Consider the following 27,783-nt stretch of genomic DNA (forward strand, 5'->3'; position numbering starts at 1 on the left):
TATTCCTTGTATGAATATATCACAATCTGTTTATCCGCTCACTAACAAACGGACATTTCTGTTGTTTCTACCTTTTGACTATTATTAATAATGCTGCTATGAATAATACTGCCTTAACATTGACTGTCTTCTTATATGGTGTCTTAAGGTAAGATAGAGGCAAGAGATTGGGTTTTCTCATTTCTTTTCTGAGCATGCACATAGCTCTATGAATGCATGTGTCCTCTAGATTCGCAAGAATATGTCAGAGCCTTTCAAAACTCTTATGGGCATCTCATTCCCCATTCAAGCTATTTGGTTAATATATTGTTTGACGAAAACTGGAATCCATCACCCTCAGGCAACCTGAAGTTAAGACACTTGCCTGTACTGTAGCTGACAACCCCATCCACCAACCCCTCCCTGCCAAGAAGAGAGTTGTCCACACTGAATGAGATCAGAGTGGCTGGGGTCTTCCAGAGAACCAATGGATAGAGCAAATAATGACAATTAATTGGGAATGAGGCTTTCAAGGAGTTCCAGTTCTATTCTGCTTCTTCTGGTAGCTGCCAGGATGCATGGGGAACATTCACTATTATTTTTCCAAGACTATTGCTGACCTGGGACAAATTAAAATGCCTGTTCCATCAAAGTTTCCTGTTCTTATCTAGACACATTTGTTTTTCTTGAATTAACACTCCTTAGATCCTTGCAAGTATGGTTAATTTCCAGAGTTTCACTGAAGAATTGTAAGTGATCCCTAATATGCACACAGAGTCTCTATAAAATGCTTTATAGTTTTCATGTAAAATACCTCTGCTTGATCTTCAATCTTTTTAAAGATAAGGAATTCATCTTTTCAGCTTAGAAAACCTGTAACTTCCTTGAACCATCTATTAATTCCCTTAGGAATATTACATTAACGCTTAGAAGACTTGGTTCTGTACCCAGTGTTATGAAAATGTTGATTCTCAACAATTTTTGCCCTTTTTCCCATTGTTTTTATGGAAGAGTAAATTTTCAAAGTCCTTACACTAATAGTGATATATTCTACAACATGGATGAACTTTGAAAACATTATGCTAAGTGAAAGAAGCCAGACACAAAAGGCCAGGTATTGTTGATTCCATCTATATTAAATGTCTAGAATACGCAAATCCAAATAAACAGAATGTAGATTAGTGATTGCCTAGGGATCAGAGAGATGGAGAAATGGAAGGATGGTAAGCAAAGGGTTCAGGGTCTCTTTTTGACGTTATGAAAATGTTCTAAAATTGATTTTGGTGATGGTTGCACAACTTTGTCCATATTGTAACAACCACTGAATTAAATGATAGAATTGTCTGGTATGTGAATTACGTTTCATTAAAGTTACTGCCAAAAATAATAATAGTGGGTGATTTTACCCACTCTCAATAATTGATACTTCATTTACCTCACTCTCAATAATTGACAAAACTGAACAGAAAACCACAAACAACAGAAGAGTTGAACATCAGTATTAACCAACTACATGTAAGAGATATATATAGAACACCCAACCCAACAACAGCAAAATACAAATTCTTATCAAGTGCAAATGGAACATTCTCCAAGATCTACTATATGTTAGGTCACAAAACAAGTCTTAATACATTTATAAAAACCAGATCATAGAAAGTAACTTCCAGTGTAAGTGTGGAACATGGGTCAAGATTGGGTATAAGTCCACTCTTGGAATAAAGGCCAAACACAGTTCCTGTTAGTACAACTAGTATACCACTAATCTTTTATAAGTAAAACATTTCTAAGCATTGCTTGAATCAAACCACTAGATATTGGAAGTAGAGAATTTATAATTCAAAATTATGTGTGATAGTGGTTTAAAAAGTATTTTCTAGAATGATGAAAATATTACTTCTGTGTAAACAATAAATCATTCCTTATACACACAAATACCTTTAAGAATGGATACTTGAGCAGTCTCCCAAGGCAATAGAAATAAAAGCAAAAATAAACAATAATATTGGGAACTAATCAAACTTACAAGCTTTTGCACAGCAAAGGAAACCATAAATAAAACAAAAAGACAACCTACCAACTGGGAGAAAATATTTGCAAGTGGTGTGACCAACAGAAGCTTAATTTCCAAAATATACAAACAGATCATACAATTCAATAACAACAAAGGCAAAGAAAAATTCAATCAAAAAAGGGCAGAAGACCTAAGTAGACATTTCTCCAAAGAAGACATACAGATGGCTCATAGGCACATGAAAAGATGCTCATCATTGTTAATTATTAGAGAAATGAAAATCAAAACTGCAATGAGGTACCAACTCACACCAGTCAGAATGGCCACCATCAAAAATTTACAAATAACAAATGCTGGAGAGGGTGTGGAGAAAAGGGAATCCTCTTACACTGATGGTGGGAATGTACATTGTTGTAACCACTATGGAAAATAGTATGGAGGTTCCTCTAAAAACTAAAAATGGAGTTGCCATGTGATCCAGCAATCCCACTCCTGAGGATATACCCAGACAAAACTATAATTCAAAAAGATACATGCACCCCTATGTTCAGAGCAGCACTATTTACAATAGCCAAGACATGGAAACAACCTAAATGTCCATTGACAGATGAATGGATAAAGATGTGGTACACACACACACACACACACACACACACACACACACACACACACACAATGGAATATTACTCAGCCATTAAAAAGAATGAAATAATGCCATTTGCAGCAACACAGTTGGACCTAGGGATTTTCATACTAAGAGAAGTAGGTCAGAAAGAGAAAGTCAAATGCCATATGATATCACTTATATATGAAATCTAAAATACAACACAAATGAACATATCTATGAAACAGAAGAGACACAGAGAACTTGTGGTTGCCAAGGGGGAGGAGGGGTAGGGAAAGGAAGGATTGGGAGTTTGGGATTAGTCGACGCAAACTATTATATACAGGATGGATAAACAAGGTCCTGCTGTATAGCACAGGGATTACATTCAATTCCTTGTGATAAAACCATAACAGAAAGGCATATGAAAAAGAATATATATGTATAATTGAGTCACTTTGCTGTCAGCAGAAATTAACACAACATTGTAAATCGACTATACTTCAATAAAAAATTTTTAAAAAGAATAGAGACTTAAGGAATAATCTGTTCTTTTTTATTTGCCTTAAGATTAAATTATGATAACCAGCAGTAAGGTATACTGTGTCTAAAAATTGTTACAGAAAACTCAGCTCACCTGAGTAAAAATATATGTGCTAAAGGAACACATTAATATAGATATTTAAATTAAAATCTTCACATTTTATACTAGTATTTGCGAAGAAGAGCTGGGGCAATTACTAGTTAATAATGTGATTTATAATGATAAATGGAAAGTTTTAGACATGGGCAAATGGGCGAGCTAAATGAATTTATGGAGCCTGCTTTTAAAATCTAAGATATAACAGAATAACTATGACATAAAAATTTTAAGGTAAAGAAAAAAACTAAGTGGAAAAGGAATTCTAGTAAAATACTTGTCAAAAGATTGGGAGTTCTCCTTAATAAGACCTTATTTAAGAAATCTAGATATTAAACATTTCATCAGTTAGCAGTGTCTGGGAAATTTTTAAACTCATAGACATGTCTAACACAAATATGAACCAAACAACACATGTAAAACAAAATATCCATTTTTATAATATAGTCTACTGGAATTTATTTGTAAAGTTCCCTTTACCTTTATTGTCTGTCTGCTTGTTTGAAACCGCTGATCAGACACTTGCTGCTGGTGAAGGAGCTTTTCATTGACTTCTTTATATTCTTTAATAGACAGTTCTGCTGCTTTTTTGGCATTCAAAAGTACACTGTTCTGTTGTTGCAAGGATACTATACGTTCTCGTAATAAAATAATACTGCTATTTGACTTGTGGGCCATTATATTTTTCCAGTTTTCTCTGTTAACTATACAAAAAGAATGTTAATAATTTTTTTAAAAATCTCATTAAATTAAAAAGACATTGTTAATTTCATATGTATTCTTACCTCTGGTAGGACCTGTCGTATGTGAACTCTTTTGAATATTACTATTCTTCTTTTGAAAAGTTGGTTTTTTGGCATTCTTGTGAAAATAATTCTAAATTTGAAAGTTTCATAAAAATTAGATTATTACTCAATAACAATTTCAAGTGAACCAACATAGTATACAATATTTCTTTACTTAAAAACATATTTGTGCAGAGTTAAAAAATAAGTCTGGACAATAAAATTCTATAATTGATGCCAAGAACTCATAAATGAACATAATATGTGCACTAATGTTGATCTAGCAGGTAGAAGATAAGAATACAAAAATGAACCCAAAAGTAGTAGAAACTTAACCTATGAACAGTTTACAAAGCTAGGAGCAAAAATAGTAAAAGTGACAAAAATAAAATAACTATATTTAATAATGTATTCTCTGGGAATTTAGTTCCTTTTCTCAAATACTGTTCTCCATTGTAGAATGACAAATCCCTTCTTATAAATGAAGCTAAAATAATGTTGATGAAAATAAAGTAACTTTCCTTGAATCTGTATCTTTTCCTCATGACATTCCAACACACTGAGACTAAATAAAATGAAGCCATGTTGACTTTTGTTCCAAACTGTTTCACCGATCTATAAAAGCTTTCCCAAAACAAAAACTTAAATAGGAATATGTTTCAAAATATTATAAATCCTAATAATAAAATATGTTGTTTTGTTTAAGAATTTATTGCCCGGGAAACAGGAAAAATATCAACCTAGAAAACTATTTCTTTAAAAAAAGGAATTTTTTTCAAACAACCCAATTCAGGAACATATAAATAATTATAATAAAAATGGAAGGAAAAAATAAATTTGACCAAATGTTACTTTGACAACGAGCCATATATTTTATATCAACAGATATATAAACTATACTATATTATACATAAGGCATGGCACTAAAGTAATAGAACTGATTTATTAACACAAATACCAGAAACTTCTAACTAAGATAGGGTTTTCCTTTAAACGAATTACTTTCCTTTAAACGAACTATGTTTCATTAAATATCTCATTTGAACTTGTCTTCAGAACCAGTATATAAGATATATTTTTAAATGTTTCATTCCCTTATTAAGATTCAGTTAACATTATGCACTGGTCATGTATCTACCACTATAAAAAGATCCAAAATAGAACTATCAAATTACCAATATTAGTTACCAGACTTGATATCAAATTAACTGGACCTAAAATAAAAAAGAGGCTTCCATTTCCAGTATTATTATTGATCAGAAATCCAGAAATATTCTTATACTTTTGAAGGAAGCACACTTAAAGCATGTTTTAAACATGACAAAGTGTTAAGGGAAATTCTGAGGCCAAAAATAAAGTAAAGCAAGAATTCAGAAGGATTTCCCTGGCGGTCCAGTGGTTATGATTCCAGGCTTTCACTGCTGGGGCCCCAGGTTCAATCTCAGGGACTAAGATCCCACAAGCCGTGTGGTGCAGTGAAAAAAAAAAAGAATCCAGAGAGACAAGTGACAAGCAAAGTGGCTAGCAAAATATAGGACAAGTCATAATCCCTTGTGACCTTGAAATTCAATTTAAATACCAAAGCAGAATATAGGAGGAAAGGAAAGAAAGCCTAGGCCCCAGCTCCAGATGAGAAATTGGAAGTCACAAAGCTAGGGCACTGTATATAGCAATGGCCTGTACCTTTTTTATTGCTGAGTAGTATTCTATGGTATCGATGTATCATAGTTTGATTAACCATTCAGCTATTAAAGAAAATTTTGGTCGTTGCAGTTTTTAGCTATTAAAAATAAAGCTGTTATGACCATTCATGTACAAGCTTTTTAGGTAAACATAAATTTTCATTTCTATAAGTGTCCAAGAGTGAGAAAGCTGGGTTGTATGGTGAGCATATGATTAATTTTTTTTTTTAAAGAAACTGCCTACTGTTTCCCAGAGTGCTATACCACTTTATATTCACACAAGCACTGCATAAGAGATCCAGTTTCTCTGCATCCTTGTTAGCACTTGGTATTGTCGCTATTTTTTATTTTAGGTGTTCTAACAGATGTGTATCTCATCAGCGTCTTAATCTGCATTTCCCTAATGGTTAATGATGTTGAATGTCTTTATGTGTGCGTACTTGCCATACATTTATTCTTTTCAGTGAAACGTCTGTTCATGTCTTTTGCCTGTTTTCTCCTTAGATTGTTTGATTTTCTACTGTTGAGCTTTAACAAAATCCTTATATATTCAAGATATCAGTCCTTTGTCAAATATATGATTTATAAATACTTCCTCCCAGTCTGTAGTATGTCTTTTTAATCCTCTTAATAGGGTCTTTCACAAAGCAAAAGTTCTTAATATTTCATGAACTCAAAATTTGATGTTTTCTTTTAGGGATCATGCTTTTGATAACATGTCTAAAAATTCTTCAGCAAGTCTTAACTCCCAGAGATTTTCCTTATGGTTCCTTCTGAAAGTTTTATAATTTGTTTTACACTTATATCTGTGATCTATTTCAAGTTAATTTCTGCATAAGATGTGAGGTTTAGGTATAGGTTTGTTGTTTTTTGCGTAGGGATCTCCAGTTGTTCCAGCACTATTTGTTGAAAAGACTATCCTTCCTCTATTGAACTGCTTTTGCACACTTTTCAAAAACCAGTTGTTTTTCATACATGTGGAGCCACTTCTAAGTTCTATATCCATCATGTAAGTATTAAACCTTTCTTCCCCTCTTGGTGGGTGTTTGGTGTCACCAGTCCTGACATCAAATTGAGTGGTGGGGAATGATGACATCCTCTGTGGGGCAGACACAAAATAGTTATCTTATTTTTTGGTTAATTTCCCATTTGGTTCTTTTCTATATATTCTATTTCATTGATGAGAATTTCTATTTCATTCTTGAGATGTTCTATTTTTTCATTTGTTTCAAACCTGTTTGTAAATGCTTGTTGAAGCATTTTTAATGACAGCTACTTTAAAGTGCTGTCATATAATCTGATTGTCTGTGTCATCTTGCTGTTACCTTCTGTTGTTTCCTTTTTTTCATGCAAGTTGAGGTGTTCCTGGTTGCTAGGTATAATGAGTGATTTTCAGTTATATCCTGGACATTTTGGGTATTATGTTTCAAGACTCCATATCTTATTTAAATCTTTTGTTTTAGCAGGCTTCCTCTGATGCCACACTCATGGGGCAAGGAGGACCACCTCATTACCGCCAGTTGGGGATAGAAGTGCAGTCTCTGCTGACACCCTGGTTGAGGAGGGGCACCTCATTACTCTTGGTGTGGGTGAAAGTTCAGGCTCCCCACAGACCTCTGCTAATACCACCCTGGTTGGGAAATGGAGCAGGACTTTGTTTCTGCTCCTAACTTGGCCTCTCTTTACACAGTGCGGAGGGTGTGGGAGGCTTTATAGATATGCGAGGTAATGTAAGTCCGAATTTCTGCACTTCACCTCTGAAATCTAGAGGAACCCTGCTAGGAAACAAAAGGGGCATCTCTTTATTGCTGGATAGAGGTAGATGTCCAGCTCCCCATGTGGTCTCTAATGACATAAATTGAGGGAGTCATTACCATTGGCCCCTCACTAGGCCCTGTTAGAAGGAGGAGGGATGCCTTCTTATAGCCAGGTGAGAGTGAAAGTGTAGGTTCCCCACTAGGTCTTTACTGGTGGGGGTAGCTGTAGGGTTGTAATTTTTTCTGTGGTGTTCGGCTAGAGTAGTACAGTTATTGTGTAAAAGTTTTCTGTCTTACTGGGCTGTCCATTTCCTAGTCCTTTGACTAGAGAGAACAGGGTTTTACAGGGGGCTTTTATCATCTAACCAATTGGCCTTTCCAAGTTGCAGGTTTCTTCAGCACCCAGGCCAGGATATGTCAGGCAAAATGAAAACCCAGAGAACTCACCAATCATGTTCTTCTTTCAGTGCTGAGATCCCTACCCAGTGTGTCTCCTCTCCACCTTTCAGAGTCTTCTCATAGTTTTATTATTAAATTTATATTTATACAGTCCCTATCAAAATCCCAAAGGATTGTTTGTGAGAAGCTGATTCTAAAGAGCCAAGGACCAAGAATACTGAAGAGACTCTTGAAAGAAAACAAGGTGGGAGACTTGCTCTATTATAAATCAGGAGTACTATACAATAATCTTAATCAGACAGTATGGTATAGATAAATATACTGATGGAACAGAAGAAAAAGTCTAGAGACATATCTGCATGTATATGCACGTGTGATTTACAGCAAAGTTGGTGCTGTTGAACAGTGGGGCAAAGTGTAAAACTTAATCCCTATCATTCATCACATGCAAAAATCAATGCCAGACAGACATAAAAATCAAAACAGTAAATCAGTTAAAATAGAAAAAGATAACAAGTAAGGTAGTATAAAATATATCTAAGTTGAAGTAGGTAAAAAATAATTACAGAGAACATAAAAAGTGTTATTCATACAGGAAAAAAATTGTTAAATTTGACCACAATAGAATTATGATGTTCTATTCCCCAAAAGATTCCAATAAAAAAGGTGAAAACGCATAGCATGGAGTAGGGCAAGATATCTACAGTGTATATAATCAACATAAGGCTCATATGTAGCATATGTAAGAACTCCTACAGATGAATAAGAAAAAGACGGACAACTCATTTGTAAATGGCACAGAGTTGAGGAAGCAATTCACTGAAGACTTCCAAATGGTCAATAATTGTAAGAAAGTATTATTCAACACTTTATTAGTAATCACACAATGTAAACTAAACCCACAATGATATACCTCAACATACAAACAAAAGTGGCTGAGATAAGAAGGACTAACATAACAAATGTTGATGAGAAGCAGTAAAAACGTTTACAGCCTGTTGGTGGGTACAACACTTTGGAAAATAGCAGTATCACCGAAAATCGTAGAAACACATAGTCTATGGTGCAGTAATTCTATCCCCTAGGGATTTCATTACAGACACGTCCATACCAGTACAGTGGAAGACATTTACAAGAATATTCATTGCAACATTATTTGCAAGAAATCCAAACTGAAGCAACCCAAAATTCAGCAATAGAATGGATAAATAAATTGTGATATATTCGGACAATGAAATACTATATACAACAAAAAAAATGAATGAACTCCACATAACACTGAATAAAATAAGGCAAGAAACAAAAGAAGACATACCTTATAGATTCCATAAAGTTCAAAAGCAGGCAAAATTAACCATAATATTAGAAGAAATAAAATTATAAAGAAAAGAAGGGGAGTGATTAAAGGTAAGATAATGGTTACCTTTGGAGTGAGGGAGAAGTTCTACTATTTCCCAAACCCAACTGGTACAATTTGATCAACTGTTACTTTCTGACTGCCAACAATGTACACAGATCTACTCAAAGTAGTTTACACTAACACTCCCTTGTTTTATGAATAGAATTATGAGTTCCTTTTATTTATAAACTCATTAAGCAGCACAAAATCGACTACAAATAAACAAAATTCACAATAATATAATGTATAACAAAATAGTTTTCTGTAAAATCTATTTATCAACCAACCACTCAATCAGCAGGTACTTAGAATATAATTCTTCATCATGGTAGTAACTAAAATAAACTTTTGTCATCCTGGAACTTTTTCCTCTAAAGTTCTGGCCAGATCTCAAATAAATAAAATTAGGTTTTTAAAGAACCTTATATGTTACTTCAATGGTAATCTTTTTTTTTTTTAAACAAAATAAAATTACCTTTTTTCATTTTTTCACTGATTTACGTTGAATAGATAAAACTTTTGATGACATGATGTATCAATGATAAGAATTATTGAATAAGTTGTTTTGGAACGTCAATATTTTAAGATTTAAAATTTATTGGGGATGGGGGGTGCTTCAAGATGGTGGAGTAAGATGTGGAGGAGATCACCTTCCTCCCCACAAATACATCAGAAATACACCTACATGTGGAACAACTCCTACAGAACACCTACTGAAAACTGGCAGAAGACCTCAGGCTTCCAAAAAGGCAAGAAACTCCCCACGTACCTGGCCGTGAGACTGACAGGGTCTTGGTGCTCCGGCCGGGTGTCAGGCCTGAGCCTCTGATGTGGGAGTGCCAAGTTCAGCACACTGGTCCACCAGAGACGTCCCGGCCCTGTGTAATATCAATCAGTGAGACCTCTCCCGGAGATCTCCATCTCAACGTTAAGACCCACCTCCTCTCAACGACCAGCAAGCTCCAGAGCTGGACACCCCATGCCAAACAACTAGCAAGACAGGAACACAACACCACCCATTAGCAGAGAGGCTGCCTAAAATCATACTATGTTCACAGACACCCCAGAAAACACCACCAGACCTGGACCAGCCCACCACAAAGACAAGATTCACCTTCATCCACCAGACACAGGCACTAGTCCCCTCCACCAGGAAGCCTACACAACCCACTGAACCAACTTTAGCCACTGGGGACAGACACCAAAAACAACGAGAACTATGAACCTGCAGCCTGCAAAAAGGAGACCGCAAACGCAGTAAGATAAGCAAAATGAGCAGACAGAAAAACACATACCAGATGAAGGAGCAAGGTAAAAACCCACCAGACCTAACAAATGAAGAAGAAATAGGCACTCTACCTGAAAAAGAATTCAGAATCATGATAGTAAAGATGATCCAAAATCTTGGAAATAGAATAGAGAAAATGCAAGAAACATTTAACAAGGACCTAGAAGAACTAAAGAGGAAACAAGCAACAATGAACAACCCAATAAATGAAATTTAAAATACTCTAGAAGGGATCAATAGAAGAATAACTCAGGCAGAAGAACGGATAAGTGACCTGGAAGATAAAATAGTGGAAATAACTACTGCAGAGCAGAATAAAGAAAAAAGAATGAAAAGAACTGAGGACAGTCTCAGAGACCTCTAGGACAACATTAAATGCACCAACATTCGAATTACAGGTGTCCCAGAAGAAGAAGAGAAAAAGAAAGGGACTGAGAAAATATTTGAAGAGATTATAGTGGAAAACTTCCCTAATATGGGAAAGGAAATAGTTAATCAAGTCCAGGAAGCACAGAGAGTCCCATAGAGGATAAATCCAAGCAGAAACACACGAAGACACATATTAATCAAACTATCAAAAATTAAATACAAAGAAAACATTAAAAGCAGCAAGGGAAAAACAACAAATAACACAGAAGGGAATCCCCATAAGGTTAACAGCTGATCTTTTAGCAGAAACTCTGCAAGCCAGAGGGGACTGGCAGGACATATTTAAAGTGATGAAGGAGAAAAACCTAAAACCAAGATTACTCTACCCAGCATGGATCTCATTCATATTTGATGGAGAAATTAAAACCTTTACAGAAAAGCAAAAGCTGAGAGAGTTCAGCACCACCAAACCAGCTTTACAACAAATGCTAAAGGAACTTCTCTAGGCAAGAAACACAAGAGAAGGAAAAGACCTATAATAACAAACCCAAAACAATTAAGAAAATGGGAATAGGAACATACATATCGATAATTACCTTAAATGCAAATGGATTAAATGCTTCCACCAAAAGACACACACTGGCCTAATGGATACAAAAACAAGACCCATATATATGCTTTCTATAAGAGATCCAATTCAGACCCAGGGACACATACAGACTAAAAGTGAGGGCATGGAAAAAGGTATTCCATGCAAATGGAAATCAAAAGAAAGCTGGAGTAGCAATTCCCATATCAGACAACATAGACTTTAAAATAAAGACTATTATAAGAGATAAAGAAGGACACTACATAATGATCAAGGGATCGATCCAAGAAGAAGATATAACAATTATAAATATTAATGCACCCAACATAGGAGCACCTGAATACATAAGGCAAATACTAAGAGCCATAAAAGGGGAAATCGACAGGAACACACTCATAGTAGGGGACTTTAACACCCCACTTTCACCAATGGAGAGATCATCCAAAATGAAAATAAATAAGGAAACACAAGCTTTAAATGATACAATAAACAAGATGGACTTAATTGATATATATAGGACATTCCATCCAAAAACAACAGAATACACATTTTTCTCAAGTGCTCATGGAACATTCTCCAGGATAGATCATATCTTTGGTCACAAATCAAGCCTTGGTAAATTTAAGAAAACTGAAATCGTATCAAGTATTTTTTCTGACCACAACGCTATGAGACTACATATCAATTACAGGAAAAGATCTGTAAAAATTACAAACACATGGAGGCTAAACAATACACTACTTAATAACGAAGTGATCACTAAAAAAATCAAAGAGGATATCTAAAAATACCTAGAAACAAATGACAATGGAGACACGACGACCCAAAACCTATGGGATGCAGGAAAAGCAGTTTTAAGAGGGAAGTTTATAGCAATACAATCCTACCTTATGAAGCAGGAAAAATCTCAAATAAACAACCTAAGCTTGCACATAAAGCAATTAGAGAAAGAAGAACAAAAAAACCCAAAGTTAGCAGAAGGAAAAAAATCATAAAGATCAGATCAGAAATAAATGAAAAAGAAATGAAGGAAATGATAGCTAAGATCAATAAAACTAAAAGCTGGTTCTTTGGGAACATAAGCAAAATTGATATACCATTAGCAAGACTCATCAAGAAAAAAAGGGAGAAGACTCAAATCAATAGAATTAGAAATGAAAAAGAAGTTACAGCTGACACTGCAGAAATACAAAGGATCATGAGAGATTACTACAAGCAACTATATGCCAATAAAATGGACAACCTGGAAGAAATGGACAAATTCATAGAAAAGCACAGCCTTCCGAGACTGAACCAGGAAGAAATACAAAATATAAACAGACCAATCACAAGCAGTGAAATTGAAACTGGGATTAGAAATCTTCCAACAAACAAAAGCCCAGGACTAGATGGCTTCAGAGGCGAATTCTATCAAACATTTAGAGAAGAGCTAACACCTATCCTTCTCAAACTCTTCCAAAATATAGCAGAGGGAGGAACACTCCCAAACTCATTCTACAAGGCCACCATCACCCTGAAACCAAACCAGACAAAGAGCAGAAAAAAAGAAAACTACGGGCCAATATCACTGATGAACATAGATGCAAAAATCCTCAACAAAATACTGGCAAACAAAATCCAACAGCACATTAAAAGGATCATACACCATGATCAAGTGGGGTTTCTTCCAGGAATGCAAGGATTCTTCAGTATACGCAAATCAATCAATGTAATAAACCATATTAACCAATTGAAGGAGAAACCATCTCAATAGATGCAGAGAAAGCTTTCGACAAAATTCAACACCCATTTATGATAAAAACCCTGCACAAAGTAGGCATAGAGGGAACTTTCCTCAACATAATAAAGGCCATATATGACAAACCCAGAGCCAATATCGTCCTCAGTGGTGAAAAACTGAAACCATTTCCACTAAGATCAGGAACAAGACAAGGTTGCCCACTCTTTCCACTATTATTCAACGTAGATTTGAAAGTTCTAGCCACAGCAATCAGAGAAGAAAAAGAAATAAAAGGAATCCAAATCGGAAAAGAAGAAGTAAAGCTGTCACTGTTTGCAGATGACATGATACTATACATAGAGAATCCTAACGATGCCACCAGAAAACTACTAGAGCTAATCAATGCATTTGGTAAAGTAGCAGGATCCAAAATTAATGTACAGAAATCTCTGGAATTCCTACACACTAATGATGAAAAATCTGAAAGTGAAATCAAGAAAACACTCCCATTTACCATTGCAACAAAAAGAATAAAATATCTAGGAATAAACCTACCTAACGAGACAAAAGACCTGTATGCAGAAAATTATAAGACACTGATGAAAGAAATTAAAGATGATACAAATAGATGGAGAGACATATCATGTCCTTGAATTGGAAGAATCAACATTGTGAAAATGACTCTACTACCCAAAGTAATCTACAGATTCAATGCAATCCCTATCAAACTACCACTGGCATTTTTCACAGAACTAGAACAAAAAATTTCACAATTTGTATGGAAACACAAAAGACCCCGAATAGCCAAAGCAATCCTGAGAACGAAAAACGGAGCTGGAGGAATCAGGCTCCCTGACTTCAGACTATACTGCAAAGCTAAAGTAATCAAGACACTATGGTACTGGCACAAAAACAGAAATACAGATCAATGGAACAGGACAGAAAGCCCAGACATAAACCCACGCACATATGGTCACCTTATCTTTTATAAAGGAGGTAAGAATATAAAATGGAGAAAAGATAGCCTCTTCAATAAGTGGTGCTGGGAAAACTGGACAGATACAAATAAAAGTATGAGATTAGAACACTCCCTAACACCATACACAAAAATAAGCTCAAAATGGTTTCCCTGGTGGCGCAGTGGTTGAGAGTCCGCCTGCTGATGCAGGGGACACGGGTTCATGCCCCGGTCGGGGAAGATCCCACATGCCGCGGAGTGGCTGTGCCCGTGAGCCATGGCCGCTGAGCCTGCGCGTCCGGAGCCATTGCTCCGCAATGGGAGAGGCCACAACAGTGAGAAGCCCGCGTACCGCAAAAAAAAAAAAAAAAAAAGAAAAAAATAAGCTCAAAATGGATTAAAGACCTAAATGTAAGGCCAGAAACTATCAAACTCTTAGAGGAAAACACAGGCAGAACACTGTATGACATAAATCACAGCAAGATCCTTTTTGACCCACCTTCTAGAGAAATGGAAATAAAAACAAAAATAAACAAATGGGACCTAATGAAACTTCAAAGCTTTTGCACAGCAAAGGAAACCATAAACAAGACCAAAAGACAACCCTCACAATGGGAGAAAATATTTGCAAATGAAGCAACTGACAAAGGATTAATCTCCAAAATATACAACCAGCTCATGCAGCTAAGTAACAAAAAAGCAAACAACCCTATCCAAAAATGGGCAGAAGACCTAAATAGACACTTCTCCAAAGACGATATACATATTGCCAACAAACACATGAAAGAATGCTCAACATCATTAATCATTAGAGAAATGCAAATCAAAACTACAATGAGATATCATCTCACACCGGTCAGAATGGCCATCATCAAAAAATCTAGAAACAATACATGCTGGAGAGGGTGTGGAGAAAAGGGAACCCTCTTGCACTGTTGATGGGAATGTAAATTGATACAGCCACTGTGGAGAACAGTATGGAGGTTCCTTAAAAAACTAAAAATAGAACTACCATATGACCCAGCAATCCTACTACTGGGCACATACCCTGAGAAAACCATAATTCAAAAAGAGTCATGTACCAATATGTTCATTGCAGCTCTATTTACAATAGCCAGGACATGGAAGCAACCTAAGTATCCATTAACAGATGAATGGATAAAGAAGATGTGGCACATATACACAATGGAATATTACTCAGCCGTAAAAAGAAATGAAATTGAGTTATTTGTAGTGACGTGGATGGACCTAGATTCTGTCATACAGAGTGAAGTAAGTCAGAAAGAGAAAAACAAATACCGTATGCTAACACATATATATGGAATCTAAGGAAAAAAAAAGTCATGAGGAACCTAGGGGAAGACGGGAATAAAGGCACAGACCTACTAGAGAACGGACTTGAGGATATAGGGACGGGGAACGGTAAGCTGTGACAAAGTGAGAGAGTGGCATGGACATATATACACTACCAAATGTAAAACAGATAGCTAGTAAGAAGCAGCCGCATAGCACAGGGAGATCAGCTCTGTGGTTTGTGATGACCTAGAGGGGTGGGATAGGAAGGGTGGGAGGGAGGGAGACGCAAGAGGGAAGAGATATGGGATCATATGTATATGTATAAGTGATTCACTTTGTTATAAAGCAGAAACTAAGACACCATAAAGCATTATAAAATAGTATAAAGCAATTATAAAGCATAAAGGAGCATAAAGCAATTATACTCCAAAATAGATGTTAAAAAAAAACATGATAACCTCATTAGAAGTAGAAAAAGCCTTTGACAAAATTCTACATCCAATTATGATAAAAACTCTACAGAAAGTAGGCATAGAGTGAACTTACCTCAAGATAACAAAGGCTATATATGAAAAACCCACAGCAAACATCGTTCTCAATGGTGAAAAACTGAAACCATTTCCTCTACGATCAGGAACAAGACAAGGTTGCCCACTCTTTCCACTATTATTCAACGTAGTTTTGGAAGTTCTAGCCACAGCAATCAGAGAAGAAAAAGAAATAAAAGGAATCCAAATCGGAAAAGAAGAAGTAAAGCTGTCACTGTTTGCTGATGACATGACACTATACATAGAAAATCCTAAAGATGCCACCAGAAAACTACTAGACCTAATCAATGAATTTGGGAAAGTAGCAGGATCCAAAATTAATGCACAGAAATCTTTTGCATTCCTATACACTAATGAAGAAAAATCTGAAAGTGAAATTAAGAACACACTCCCATTTACCACTGCAACAAAAAGAATAAAATATCTAGGAATAAACCTACCTAAGGAGACAAAAGACTGGTATGCAGAAAACTTTAAGACACTGATCAAAGAAATTAAAGACGATACAGATGGAGAGATATACCATGTTCTTGCATTGAAAGAATCAACATTGTGAAAATGACTATAAGACCCAAAGCAAGCTACAGCTTCAACGCAATCCCCATCAAACTACTCATAGCATTTTTCACAGAAAAAGAACAAAAAAATTTACAATTTGTATGGAAACACAGAAGACCCCGAATAGCCAAAGCAATCTTGAAAAAGAAAAACAAAGCTGGATGAATCAGGCTCCCTGACTTCAGACTATACTACAAAGCTACAGTAATCAAGACAATACGTTACTGGCATAAAAACAGAAATATAGGTCAATGGAACAGGATAGAAAGCCTAGAGATAAACCCATGCACATATGGTCACCTTATGTTTAATAACGGAGGCTAGAATATACAATGGAGAAAAGACAGCCTCTTCAATAAGTGGTGCTGGGAAAAATGGAGAGATACATGTAAAAGAATGAAATTAAAACACACCCTAACACCATACACAAAAATAAACTGAAAATGGATAAAAGAACTAAATGTAAGGCCAGAAACTATCAAACTCTTGGAGGAAAACATAGGCAGAACACTCTATGACATAAATCACAGCAAGATTCTTTTTGACCCACCTCCTAGAGAAATGGAAATGAAAACAAACAAATGGAACCTAATGAAGCTTAAAAGCTTTTGCACAGCAAAGGAAACCTTGAACAAGACGAAAAGACAACCCTCAGAATGGGAGAAAATATTTGCAAACGAAGCAACTAACAAAGGATTAATCTCCAAAATATACAAGCAGCTCATGCAGCTCAATATCAAGAAAACAAACAACCCTATCCAAAAATGGGCAGAAGACTTAAATAGACTTTTCTCCAAAGAATATATACAGATTGCCAACAAACACATAAAAGGATGGTCAATATCACTAATCATTAGAGAAATGCAAATTCAAACTACAGTGAGGTATCACCTCACACCGGTCATAATGGCCATCATCAAAAAGTCTAGAAACAATAAATGCTGGAGACGGTGTGGAGAAAAGGGAACCCTTCTGCACTGTTGCTGGGAATGTAAATTGATAAAGCCACTATGGAGAAACAGTATTGGAGGTTCCTTAAAAAACTAAAAATAGAACTACCATACGACCCCGCAATCCCACTACTGGGCATATACCCTGAGAAAACCATAATTCAAAAAGAGACATGTACCCCAATGTTCAGTGCAGCACTATTTACAATAGCGAGGACATGGAAGCAACCTAAGTGTCCATCGACAGATGAATGGATAAAGAAGATGTGGCATATATATATACAGTGGAATATTACTCAGCCAAAGAAATGAAATGAAATTGAGTTATTTGTAGTGAGGTGGATGGACCCAGTGTCTGTCATACAGAGTGAAGTAAGTCAGAAAGAGAAAATCAAATACCGTATGGAAACACATATATATGGAGGCTCCAAAAAAAACAAAAAAAAAGGTTCTGATGAACATAGGGGCAGGACAGGAATAAAGATGCAGACGTAGAGAATGGACTTGAGCACACGGGGAGGGGGAACTGTAAGATGGGATGAAGTGAGAGAGTTGCATTGACATATATACACTACCATATGTAAAACAGATAGCTAGTGGGAAGCAGTCGCGTAGCACAGGGAGATCAGCTCGGTGCTTTATGACCACATAGAGGTGTGGGATAGGGAGCGTGGGAGGGAGACGCAAGAGGGATAACATATGGGAATATATATATACGTGTAGCTGATTAACTTCATTATACAGCAGAAACTAACACAACACTGTAAAGGAATTATACACCAATTAATATGTTAAAAAAAACATAAGCAGAATAAGCATCTCAATTGCAAACACGTAAATAAAACTTTAGAAAAAATAAAAATAAAGAAAATAAAAAAATAAAATATATTGGGGAATAAAATACATTAGGTTGAAATTTAAAACAAATCTGAACGGCAAAATAAAAAAAATACGCTGGGGAATAAAATACATTACACAGAAATCAGAAAGTTAAAAATTTAGTCAGACTAAATAATTTATTATCATGAAGGCTAATATAAAAACAGAAATTTCTTCTTTTCATATATTTTATATACCTGCAAACAGCAATGAGCTTATTATCACATTCATTTATTTTTGGCTGAAAGATAAATACCTTAAGATTTATATTCAGGAAAATTATATCTATTTCCATGTTCATCTATGCAAAAGATTATACTAAATTAGTACCTGAAAATTATTAAAAAGTGAGTATTTTCACTGTATATTCCAAAGAAAACAATTTTTTAAGGATTTAAATTAAATCACTGGCAACAAAAATTGATTTAAGTTATGAAGCATGAGATAACATTAAAAACATAGCTTATAATTAAGCAAAACTGTGATATACCTTTGGAGTCTTTCCATCTACATTTGGATGTATTTGTACTATTTCTTTGCCTTGCATTTGGCTGTCTTCTGTTTGGCTTTCTTTCTGGTCTCCTCTATCCTCTGTAGGACTTATTTTCTGGGATGTTTCTACAATAATTTTCCCCAAATTTTGTACGGTCTGTGCTTCAGAATCACTGATTTTGGGAAAAAGGGGGGATATAAAGCCCAAGAAGAAGAGTTGTTAAACGTACCTCTTTAAGTTCAAGACCAAATAATATTACAGCACAGTTTATATAGGTAGCTACAAGTTTAATTTGGGCATTTACTGATTCTCATTGTTAAGAGAGAAAATTACTCTAAATATATTGAGAGAAAATTGTTTAAATATATTTTACAAAATTATAAAATCTCATCAAGAAGTTAGATTATCTAATATCACATGCTTGCAGCATCACTTCTATAGTATTTCTCCAAGTGTTAACTCAGGAAGCACATGTTTCAACGCTTGCAGGGTTGGAACACTCACTACTTTCTGACCCAGGGCAGAAAGCTTTAATATTTCTAAAAGAAAGTTTTCTCCTAGTCTGGAACGAAATCTGAATCTCTGAGCCTTTCATGAATTGATCTAGTTCCATCTCTTATGGGTATTCATCATTCAATATAATACTTGTTAAGCACCAACTATGTACCAGGCACTTTTCTGGGCACAAGGGTAAAGTGGTGAGTGAAAAAAAAAAATAGATTAAACTCCTTGCCTTCAGGTAGCTTTCAGCCCAGTGGGGTGGGGAGACAGGTGACAAAGAAGAGGACTAAATTTTATATATGTATATATAAAACACAGTATGTTAATAGTTTGTATGAAAGAAAAAAATAAAGGGAAGAAGATTAGAAGTGCTGGTGTTGATGCTGAGCAGAAATTTAAGTTCAATCCCTTTTCCACATGGATGATCTAACTATTTGGATATAGTTATATGATGCTTGCAACATCTCTAAGGAAAACATCCCTAGCTTGTTCAAGTACTCCTAACATGAATGCTTTTGAGATGCTTTCCCTTCCTGGTCCCTCTTGAAAAGTACACCAGCTTATTTTGATGGAGCATTATGTCCAGAATTCAATTTCATACTTCGAGTGTACAATGAGAAGTATTTAGTAGTACTCCTGGTAGATGTAGACTAAATTTGTATAAGCTTTTCCAGCATGCATATTGTACTGAGACTCTTACAGGATTTAACAAAATATACTTTTACATTCACTATTACAAAGTGCCATATTTTCCCATTGCATAGTTGAACAATTGACATTTTATAGCCAAGTAAAGGACCCTGTAGTCTTCTGGATAACTATATCTTCCCAGTCTATTGAGATCTTTGGGGATTTTGATTCTATCTTGTAAACTATTTTCCAGCCCTTTCAGTGTCACGTTATCCACAGATTTGATAAACATGTTTTGCTGAAATTCTGTCTTTCTTCTTCTAGGTATTAACAACTCCTGATTATTACCTATCAGTGAATGGGCATTGATAAAGATAATTCATATATCGGGACCCCACAAAATGCAGCCTGCCCCAGCGGCCCGGCCTGTGTCAGAAACTGGAACCTAAGTCAGCTGCACTAACGGGAAATGCATCACTGTCAAGGAAAGCTAACATATACCAATCAGAATCCTCCAATTCAGCTTTAGCTAGTTTGCGAACTTTAGCTAGCTACCTTACCCTAGAAAATAGGACCTGCTAGCTTTACAAGAAAATCCCTGACCTCCTAGCCAATCATGCCCTGTTTCTGCTTTGCCTCTTATAATGCTCTATAAAACTCCCTCCTGCCCCAAAACCCTTGAAAGAGTGCTCCACAGCTTGTTAGGCACTGGACTCCCCTTATCCATGCATGTTTTCCCATGAATAGAGGTCTTCATGCTTGTTACTAAATCATATTATTTTTGTTCTTTGACATCATGCTCTTGTAATATTATTCAACTATGGGAAATAAATATTCATAAGGTAATAATTATATAATATTCTATATACAAATAAATAAAGGGCCAAGTTCTATTTTCCTCAGTATCCAAGTAAATTTCTTATATTTCAGACTATGAAAAGTTAAAAGAAATAGAATATCCTGAAGTCCTGAGGCTCCATTGTGGGATTTCTAATTGCTTGAGAATTCTTTGCAGCTGAGTGATTCCTGAGACTGTTCTGTCAGGCAGGAAATGTAACAATTAATCCTCACAGTGTAAAACTGAGTTTCACTGCTAATAACTTAAATGACAATCCTATGTTTTAAGAGATATAGTGTGATACATCCCCCAAAATACGTGACCTTCTGCACATGCACCAAGAAGATGAAATTGAACTGAGTGTATTCCTTAACTTTCACATATTTATTCAGACATACATACACCAGTAAATATGTACCACTATATTATGAAGAGTGTGGTAGTACCAACTGGCTGAGATATAATTAGTAGATGAAACCAGAATTTCCTGGAAGACAAAGATAAACACTTAGTGGGTTTTGGTTTTGTTTTTTTTTTTGCAGTACGCGGGCCTCTCACTGTTGTGGCCTCTCCTGTTACAGAGCACAGCCTCCGGACACGCAGGCTCAGCGGCCATGGCTCACGGGCCTAGCCGCTCCCCGGCATGTGGGACCTTCCCGGACCGGGACACGAACCCATGTCCCCTGCATCGGCAGGCGGACTCTCAACCACTGCACCACCAGGGAAGCCCTTAGTGGGTTTTAAGCTAAGTAGGATTTTATCTCTAACTGCTTTTGAGAACAGGGAAGAAAACCTTAGAAGAGGTAACAAAGAGACAGGAAAGCAGATTTGGTCTTTCTTCCTTACTTTCGTAAATTTGTTTTTGAGTTTCTCACCTGTCTAAAGACCAGAGGCATGACCACTGATCGTTTAAAACAGTGGTTCACAAACTTGTCTGCATATTGGAATCAGCTGGAGAGCCTCAAAACATACTGAAGCTTGTATCTCACTCCAGAAGTTATGATTTAATTGTTCTGGGATGTGGCCTGAGCTTTGGAATTTTTATGAGATCCCCAGGTGATTCTAATATGCAAACAAGTTTGAGAATTGCATTTTAAAATGTTTCAGATCTACGTCTAAGAAAACTATCCAGAAACATCCCAAATCTAAAACAGATCATGACTGCAGATTTAAAAAAAAAAAAAAAACTTGGGAAAATAAAAGGAAATATGCGCCATCATAAACCAAGACAGAACTATGGAAAATTGTTCCATGTGTCTGTTAACAATTCTGGCCACATTAAACTTCCGTATTATCTAGGTATAAAAAGAGGTGTTCTATTATCCACTTGCCTTTGTGGTTTTACTGATGTGCTTCAATGTATGAATGTATAGCCAGGGGTAAGGGTAAGAAATATTATAGATTTTTAGTATTCCCCTGTTGTTATTCACTAGGGGTTAGATAACTTAAAACTAGGAATCTGTAGAGCTTTAACTTTAAAGAACTAATTTTTAACCTCCTTCAATTAAAGTTAGCACAATGACTTGCATAATACATACATGAAATAATTAGTGAAGATGGTTCTTAATTTAAAGGATGTTAAACAGCTTGTAGACATCTGGTAACAAGCTGAAATGGGTCATTCAAAATTTATCTAACTAAATTAAGGGGAAAAAATGTTTCTCCTCCCAGGTTGCCATGTCACAAGATAACTAAACCGACTTAGTAGGCTTGCCTGGGAATCCTTAGCTGTCAGTGGTGAATATGCAAAGGGCCAGCAAATTAAATCAACCTGCCAAACTGTCAATTTCAAGCCTCATGACTGCATGAAAATAGCATCACTGGAAGAAATCAAGCATTGCCTTCTTTTGGGTTTCCTGGCACCTATTCAAACACTCATGCAGTTGTGGCTAATTTTGCATGCAAATTTCAGTCAATAAGCTCAGAACAAGACCTCCCAAGATATTTCAAAGGATCTGACAGTATTTTTTCTGAATACCAAATCGACAGTAGTTGAAATTCAATCTCCACTTGCTGGTGCTTTACATATGCACAGTGTCCCCACCACTGAGCTAAGTTAATGAGAGCCTTACCTGCTTTCGCACACATCCTCCCAGTCGTCCTTGCTGAGGTTCTCAAACACATTGCTCATGACCTTGATGGAGTGATTGAGAACAGTGTGGTAACGACCCACGGCGCGCTTTTTCTTGGCCGCTTTAAATTTAACCTTGGTAGTGGTTGCCTTACAATCAGATTGTCTAGATCCAGATCTCACTTCCGTGGTGGCCATCTCAGATTTAGCTTTGTCTGCTGAACGCTGTAATTTCTCTACTGAATTCATCAGCTCTTCATTTTCATTTCTCAACTCATTAGCTTCTGCCACTTGTCTCCTTAGGGAAGTGACTTCTATCTCCAGCTCACTGAGTTTTACTTGAAGTTCAGCTTTGTCTTTTTCTACATCTTTACTTCCCTTTTGCAGTTGTTCCACCTCTTTTTCTCTGGTCTTTGCGTCTTCTTGCTGCTGTTTTACAAGGGATTTCAGGAAATCATTTTCTTTTATTAATTTTTTATTCCCTTCTTTTAATTTTCTTGACCTTTTCTCAAAAGATTTTAGCCGATTTTCCAATTCAATGACCTAAATAGAAAAGTTTAATTTATTCTTTTAAAAGTCCAAAACCGGAATGTACTGTATTTTTATTGTCATTTCTAACTTATGAAAATAAAATTTCATTTAGCACAAGGACAAAATAAATCTAAAGTACTTAATTTCTAAATAATTCTAAGGTGGTGTACATAAATACATTCTAAAATGCAATAATACATCTGCTGAATAAAGGACAGATGGTAAAAGAAGTTAAAATTCTATACAATGTGACACAGAACTAAGTATGCTAATAAGCTCTGCAGAGTTCTCTGAGACTGTAAGTGCTTTGGCTTTATAGTCTACTGTTGGGAAGGAAAAAAATTTCCTTCTACCCTTCTAGGTTCTTTCTGGTCTCAGAATGAAATTGATATAAGACAGATTAACAAGAGAAAAATATAAGAATATAAAAATATAATATAAGATATATAAATATATATTATATAAATATATAATATAAGACAGATTAACAAGAGAAAAACAAAAATTTAATATCACATATACCTCCTGTATACTTGGGAGATACCCAGGAAAACTGAGTAACTCCCCGAAATGGCCTAAGCCATCACCTTAAATACCATTTTCATCTAAAGACTATGTAAGATTTTGGTGGGTGGGAGTCAGTTATAGGAGGTTCCCAGGAAAAGCACAGTAAACAAGGGTCTGGCTGTTAAGCAGATTTAGGTCCTTGCCTTCTCCACTGATTACACTTTTAGAGATTTGGTCATCTTCATCTTCCTGGTACAGCAAGGTATACCCTCTTACAAATGGAGATTTCCCTTATAAATGTAAATGTTTCTTACAAAGGGATAACTTCTACTCAGTTTTCAGAGCTTTTCCTATGTCTGTAGTTTCTTAAAAATAATCAGCCTAAAATAATCAATATGCCAAAGAGACATATTTTGGGGTGATATATTTTGCTCCCCCTCATTTTACTACTCGTGAAAAAGAATACTTTCAGAGGAAAACAATTTATACAAAAAGTCTGAAAACAGTACATAGGGAAACTTTATTATTAAAATAAAATTAGCCTTCAATATTTAACTATCATATGAAAAACTGATGACCTAAATACAAAATGATCTATTGAGGCTGCTTTTTCCTAAATTATAAAAATGTAATTTTAATAGTTGTGAGGTCCTTAGTTTATACAATACAGGAACTTTTTACCAAAAAAAAAAAAAAAAAAGGAATCTAACAATGTTAAAATAATTATTTCAAGGTTTCATATGAATTAATTTTTTTACATTTATTTCATTAAACAGTGTTCATGTTGTAGGACACAGAAATAATATATAATTCTTGAACATAATTTCAAAAACTATTCAGAAACAAAGACAATTGCACAAATAAAGCTAACAAAGGATAGAATCTAAGTGCCATAAGTCTGGACATAAAGGAAAGAGCAACTGATTCTAAGCCATGAGTACAAAAATTTCAAGGAGGAGTTGATTTCAACACTGTTTGTAAAGCACTGTTGCGGAGGAAGACATTTCTCTCTACCCTTCTGTGTTCTTATGGCTGGTCTAAGAATTAAATTGACATGAGACACATTAACAGGAGAAAATCAAAGGTTTTATAACATGTGTACATGGGAGAGACCCAGGAAAACACAGTAACTCAATGAAATGGCCAAAACCCTCCTCGCCTTAAATACCATTATCAGCTAAAGAGAAAAGAGGATGTTGGTGCTAGTGGTTTAGGAGGAAGGCAATTAACAAGGAGATGGAAAAGCAAATTCGTGGTAAACAAATGTTTGCTGAACCATGCAGAGACAACAGGACACAGAGAGAAATTTTAACAGACAATTTGCTAGATTCTTCCCTGACAACACACACCTAGTTTATACTACAGTTATCTATGGTGATAGTTCCCTTCCTGGAATAGGTCCTCTATCTTCATTCTCTTAGGCAGTCAGGTGGAAGGTCAAAGTTTCTTCCTGAGTCTTTTGGGCCCTGATTATTTTTGACTCAAAATAATCCATATGCCAAAGAGACTTTTGGAGTGGCAAATTTTGTTCCTTTATAGTACATTTTACCATTTATAAAAATTTTTAATAAACACAATCTCTTCTGATCATCTCAAAAACAGGTGAGGTAAGCAGAATTGATAATTATCTTCCCAGAAGAGGAAATGGAAGCTCTGAAAACTTAACACACAGACGTAAACATTTCCTGGTTAAACTGGGATTCAAGTTCAGGATTTTGTGCCTATCCCACTATTCCACAAGCCGTATGGGGAAGAAGACTTTCCCAGATATATGTGGAAAATGAACAAAGAACTAGGGTCAAGAAAGAAAGAGTCAAGCAAGAAACTTTTATAGGTCTTAACAGGGCTTACTCTTGACCTGGAGTAGATGTATATGAGTTTGCACCAGACTACTTGTAGACCTCTGTATATTTCTGGGAAACAAATTCTATTGATCCCTCTCAATGCAAATACTTTATTGGAGAGCTGGATAATGTGACAAAAAAATACAACAATTGAAAAACTATATGGACTCATACTTACCTTAAAACAAATTCTTCAAAGGAGAAAACATTATTGATACATTGACAACCAATGATTTAAAATAATATTTGAGAAATACACAAAAAACTTATGCATACTCTTAACACTTTCCAGTTTACTGGACTTGACTCATGATGGTGAAGATCTAAGTTGTTTCCTAATGTGAGTTTCCGTCCTCTCTGATCCTTCTGCACCCTTAGTCTTCTTGTGAGTTCAACCCCCTTCATTTAGTTCAACAGTCATTTACCGATTGGTTATGCTGCCCTGGGACATGGATATTTCCCAACACAATATGAAGAATCTCAGCTAATTTTAATCCGTTTTTTCCATAGTATGATATACTCCCTACTGTTGGACTTATGTCTTTGTAGGGCTTACTCTTGACCTGAGATAGAGGTATATGAGTTTCTACCAGAATATTGTAGACCTCTGTATATTTCTGTGAAACAAATTCTGTTGTTCTTTCTCAATGCAAATACTTTATTGGAGAGCTGGATAATGTGACAGAAAATACAGTGTTCAGGAATACATGAACATTTTTACTTTTTCCAAATCACTCTATCACGAAATTATAGTCTCCATTTACTAAAAAATACTACAAGCAGAAAAAGAATACCACCTTTTTCTCTTTGGTTTCTCTCAGTGGTTTTTAATCACTGCCCCAAACAGTATAGTTTTCATAAATATACTTTAAAATATTTTAGCATGTTAGATTCCAGGGTGGAGTGAATAGAAGAGACTGTATTTTTAAAAATTATTTTATGAAAATAAACAATTATACCTTTAAAAAATGATTTTGACAGTGGTGATATAAAAATATTAGTAAGAAGCAGTGCAATCTAGGGGAAATTGAATTTTGAGCCTGGTCTGGATCTCACTTCTAGCTCTGATTGCTTTACCTGGTAAAATATTTAACCTATTTTACCTTTAGTTTCCTCATCTGTGAAATGGGAATAGTAACAGCTATTTTACAGGTTACAAGCATTAAATATGATCATATACCACAATTCTCAGTAGACGGTAAGTTCTAGACGGTTCATCATCATCATCATCATCATTATCATTATTGTCTCTATTACTGTTAATCATAACAGCTAGTTAATAATATTACTTGATCTAAAATATAATTACTTGCACTAAATATTGCTGAATTATCTATTAAATCAACTTTACACTTTTTTTTTTTTTTTGCGGTACGCGGGCCTCTCACTGTCGTGGCCTCTCCCGTTGCGGAGCATAGGCTCCGGGCGCGCAGGCTCAGCGGCCATGGCTCACGGGCCCAGCCACTTCGCGGCATGTGGGATCCTCCCAGACCGGGGCACAAACCCGCGTCCCCTGCATCGGCAGGCGGACTCCCAACCACTGCACCACGAGGGAAGCCCCTCAACTTTATACTTTTGATTAAAATATAACATAATGAAGAAATGTAACAAACATCTTAAATTTGAGATTTCAGTTTTGGAAATTGGCATTTTTTTTATTTTAAGATTGGGTACAACTCATGAAAATTTTAGATACCAGTGGAAGAGTACCTTTTTAAGGTCTGTTATGTTTAAAAGACTTTAAAGTCTGTTAACTGCCTAATGTGAATCTATGTTTAAACATAAGAACTGGTCAAAATTATTTGCATTTAAGTTTAAAATGGAGGACAAGAGAGATACTACTTCTAAAGAATTTGATAAGGGAAAGTCCATAGCACATATTAAAGTGTTATTCAAGGTATACTCTCAAAAAATTGTCAAACTGATTTCACCTCTCCAAAAACAGAAAGGAAAA

General features: G+C 35.6%; 1 protein-coding gene across 3 annotated transcripts in view; it reads right to left on the minus strand.

Moving 5' to 3' along the window:
- The window catches only part of CNTLN (centlein), a 330,490-nt gene that overhangs the window by 83,751 nt on the left and 218,956 nt on the right, over nucleotides 1–27,783 (minus strand). For all 3 annotated transcript variants that reach the window (XM_079927964.1, XM_079927963.1, XM_079927962.1), the window contains exons 15-18: nucleotides 22,949–23,490; nucleotides 18,905–19,079; nucleotides 4,023–4,113; nucleotides 3,718–3,941 (exon numbers count right to left, since the gene is read on the minus strand). In XM_079927964.1, the coding sequence (XP_079784090.1) occupies nucleotides 3,718–3,941; nucleotides 4,023–4,113; nucleotides 18,905–19,079; nucleotides 22,949–23,490 (1,032 nt within the window). The remainder of the gene's footprint in view (nucleotides 1–3,717; nucleotides 3,942–4,022; nucleotides 4,114–18,904; nucleotides 19,080–22,948; nucleotides 23,491–27,783) is intronic.

The sequence above is a fragment of the Stenella coeruleoalba genome (genome assembly GCF_951394435.1).
Source record: "Stenella coeruleoalba genome assembly, chromosome: 7".
Taxonomy (NCBI): Eukaryota; Metazoa; Chordata; class Mammalia; order Artiodactyla; family Delphinidae; genus Stenella; species Stenella coeruleoalba.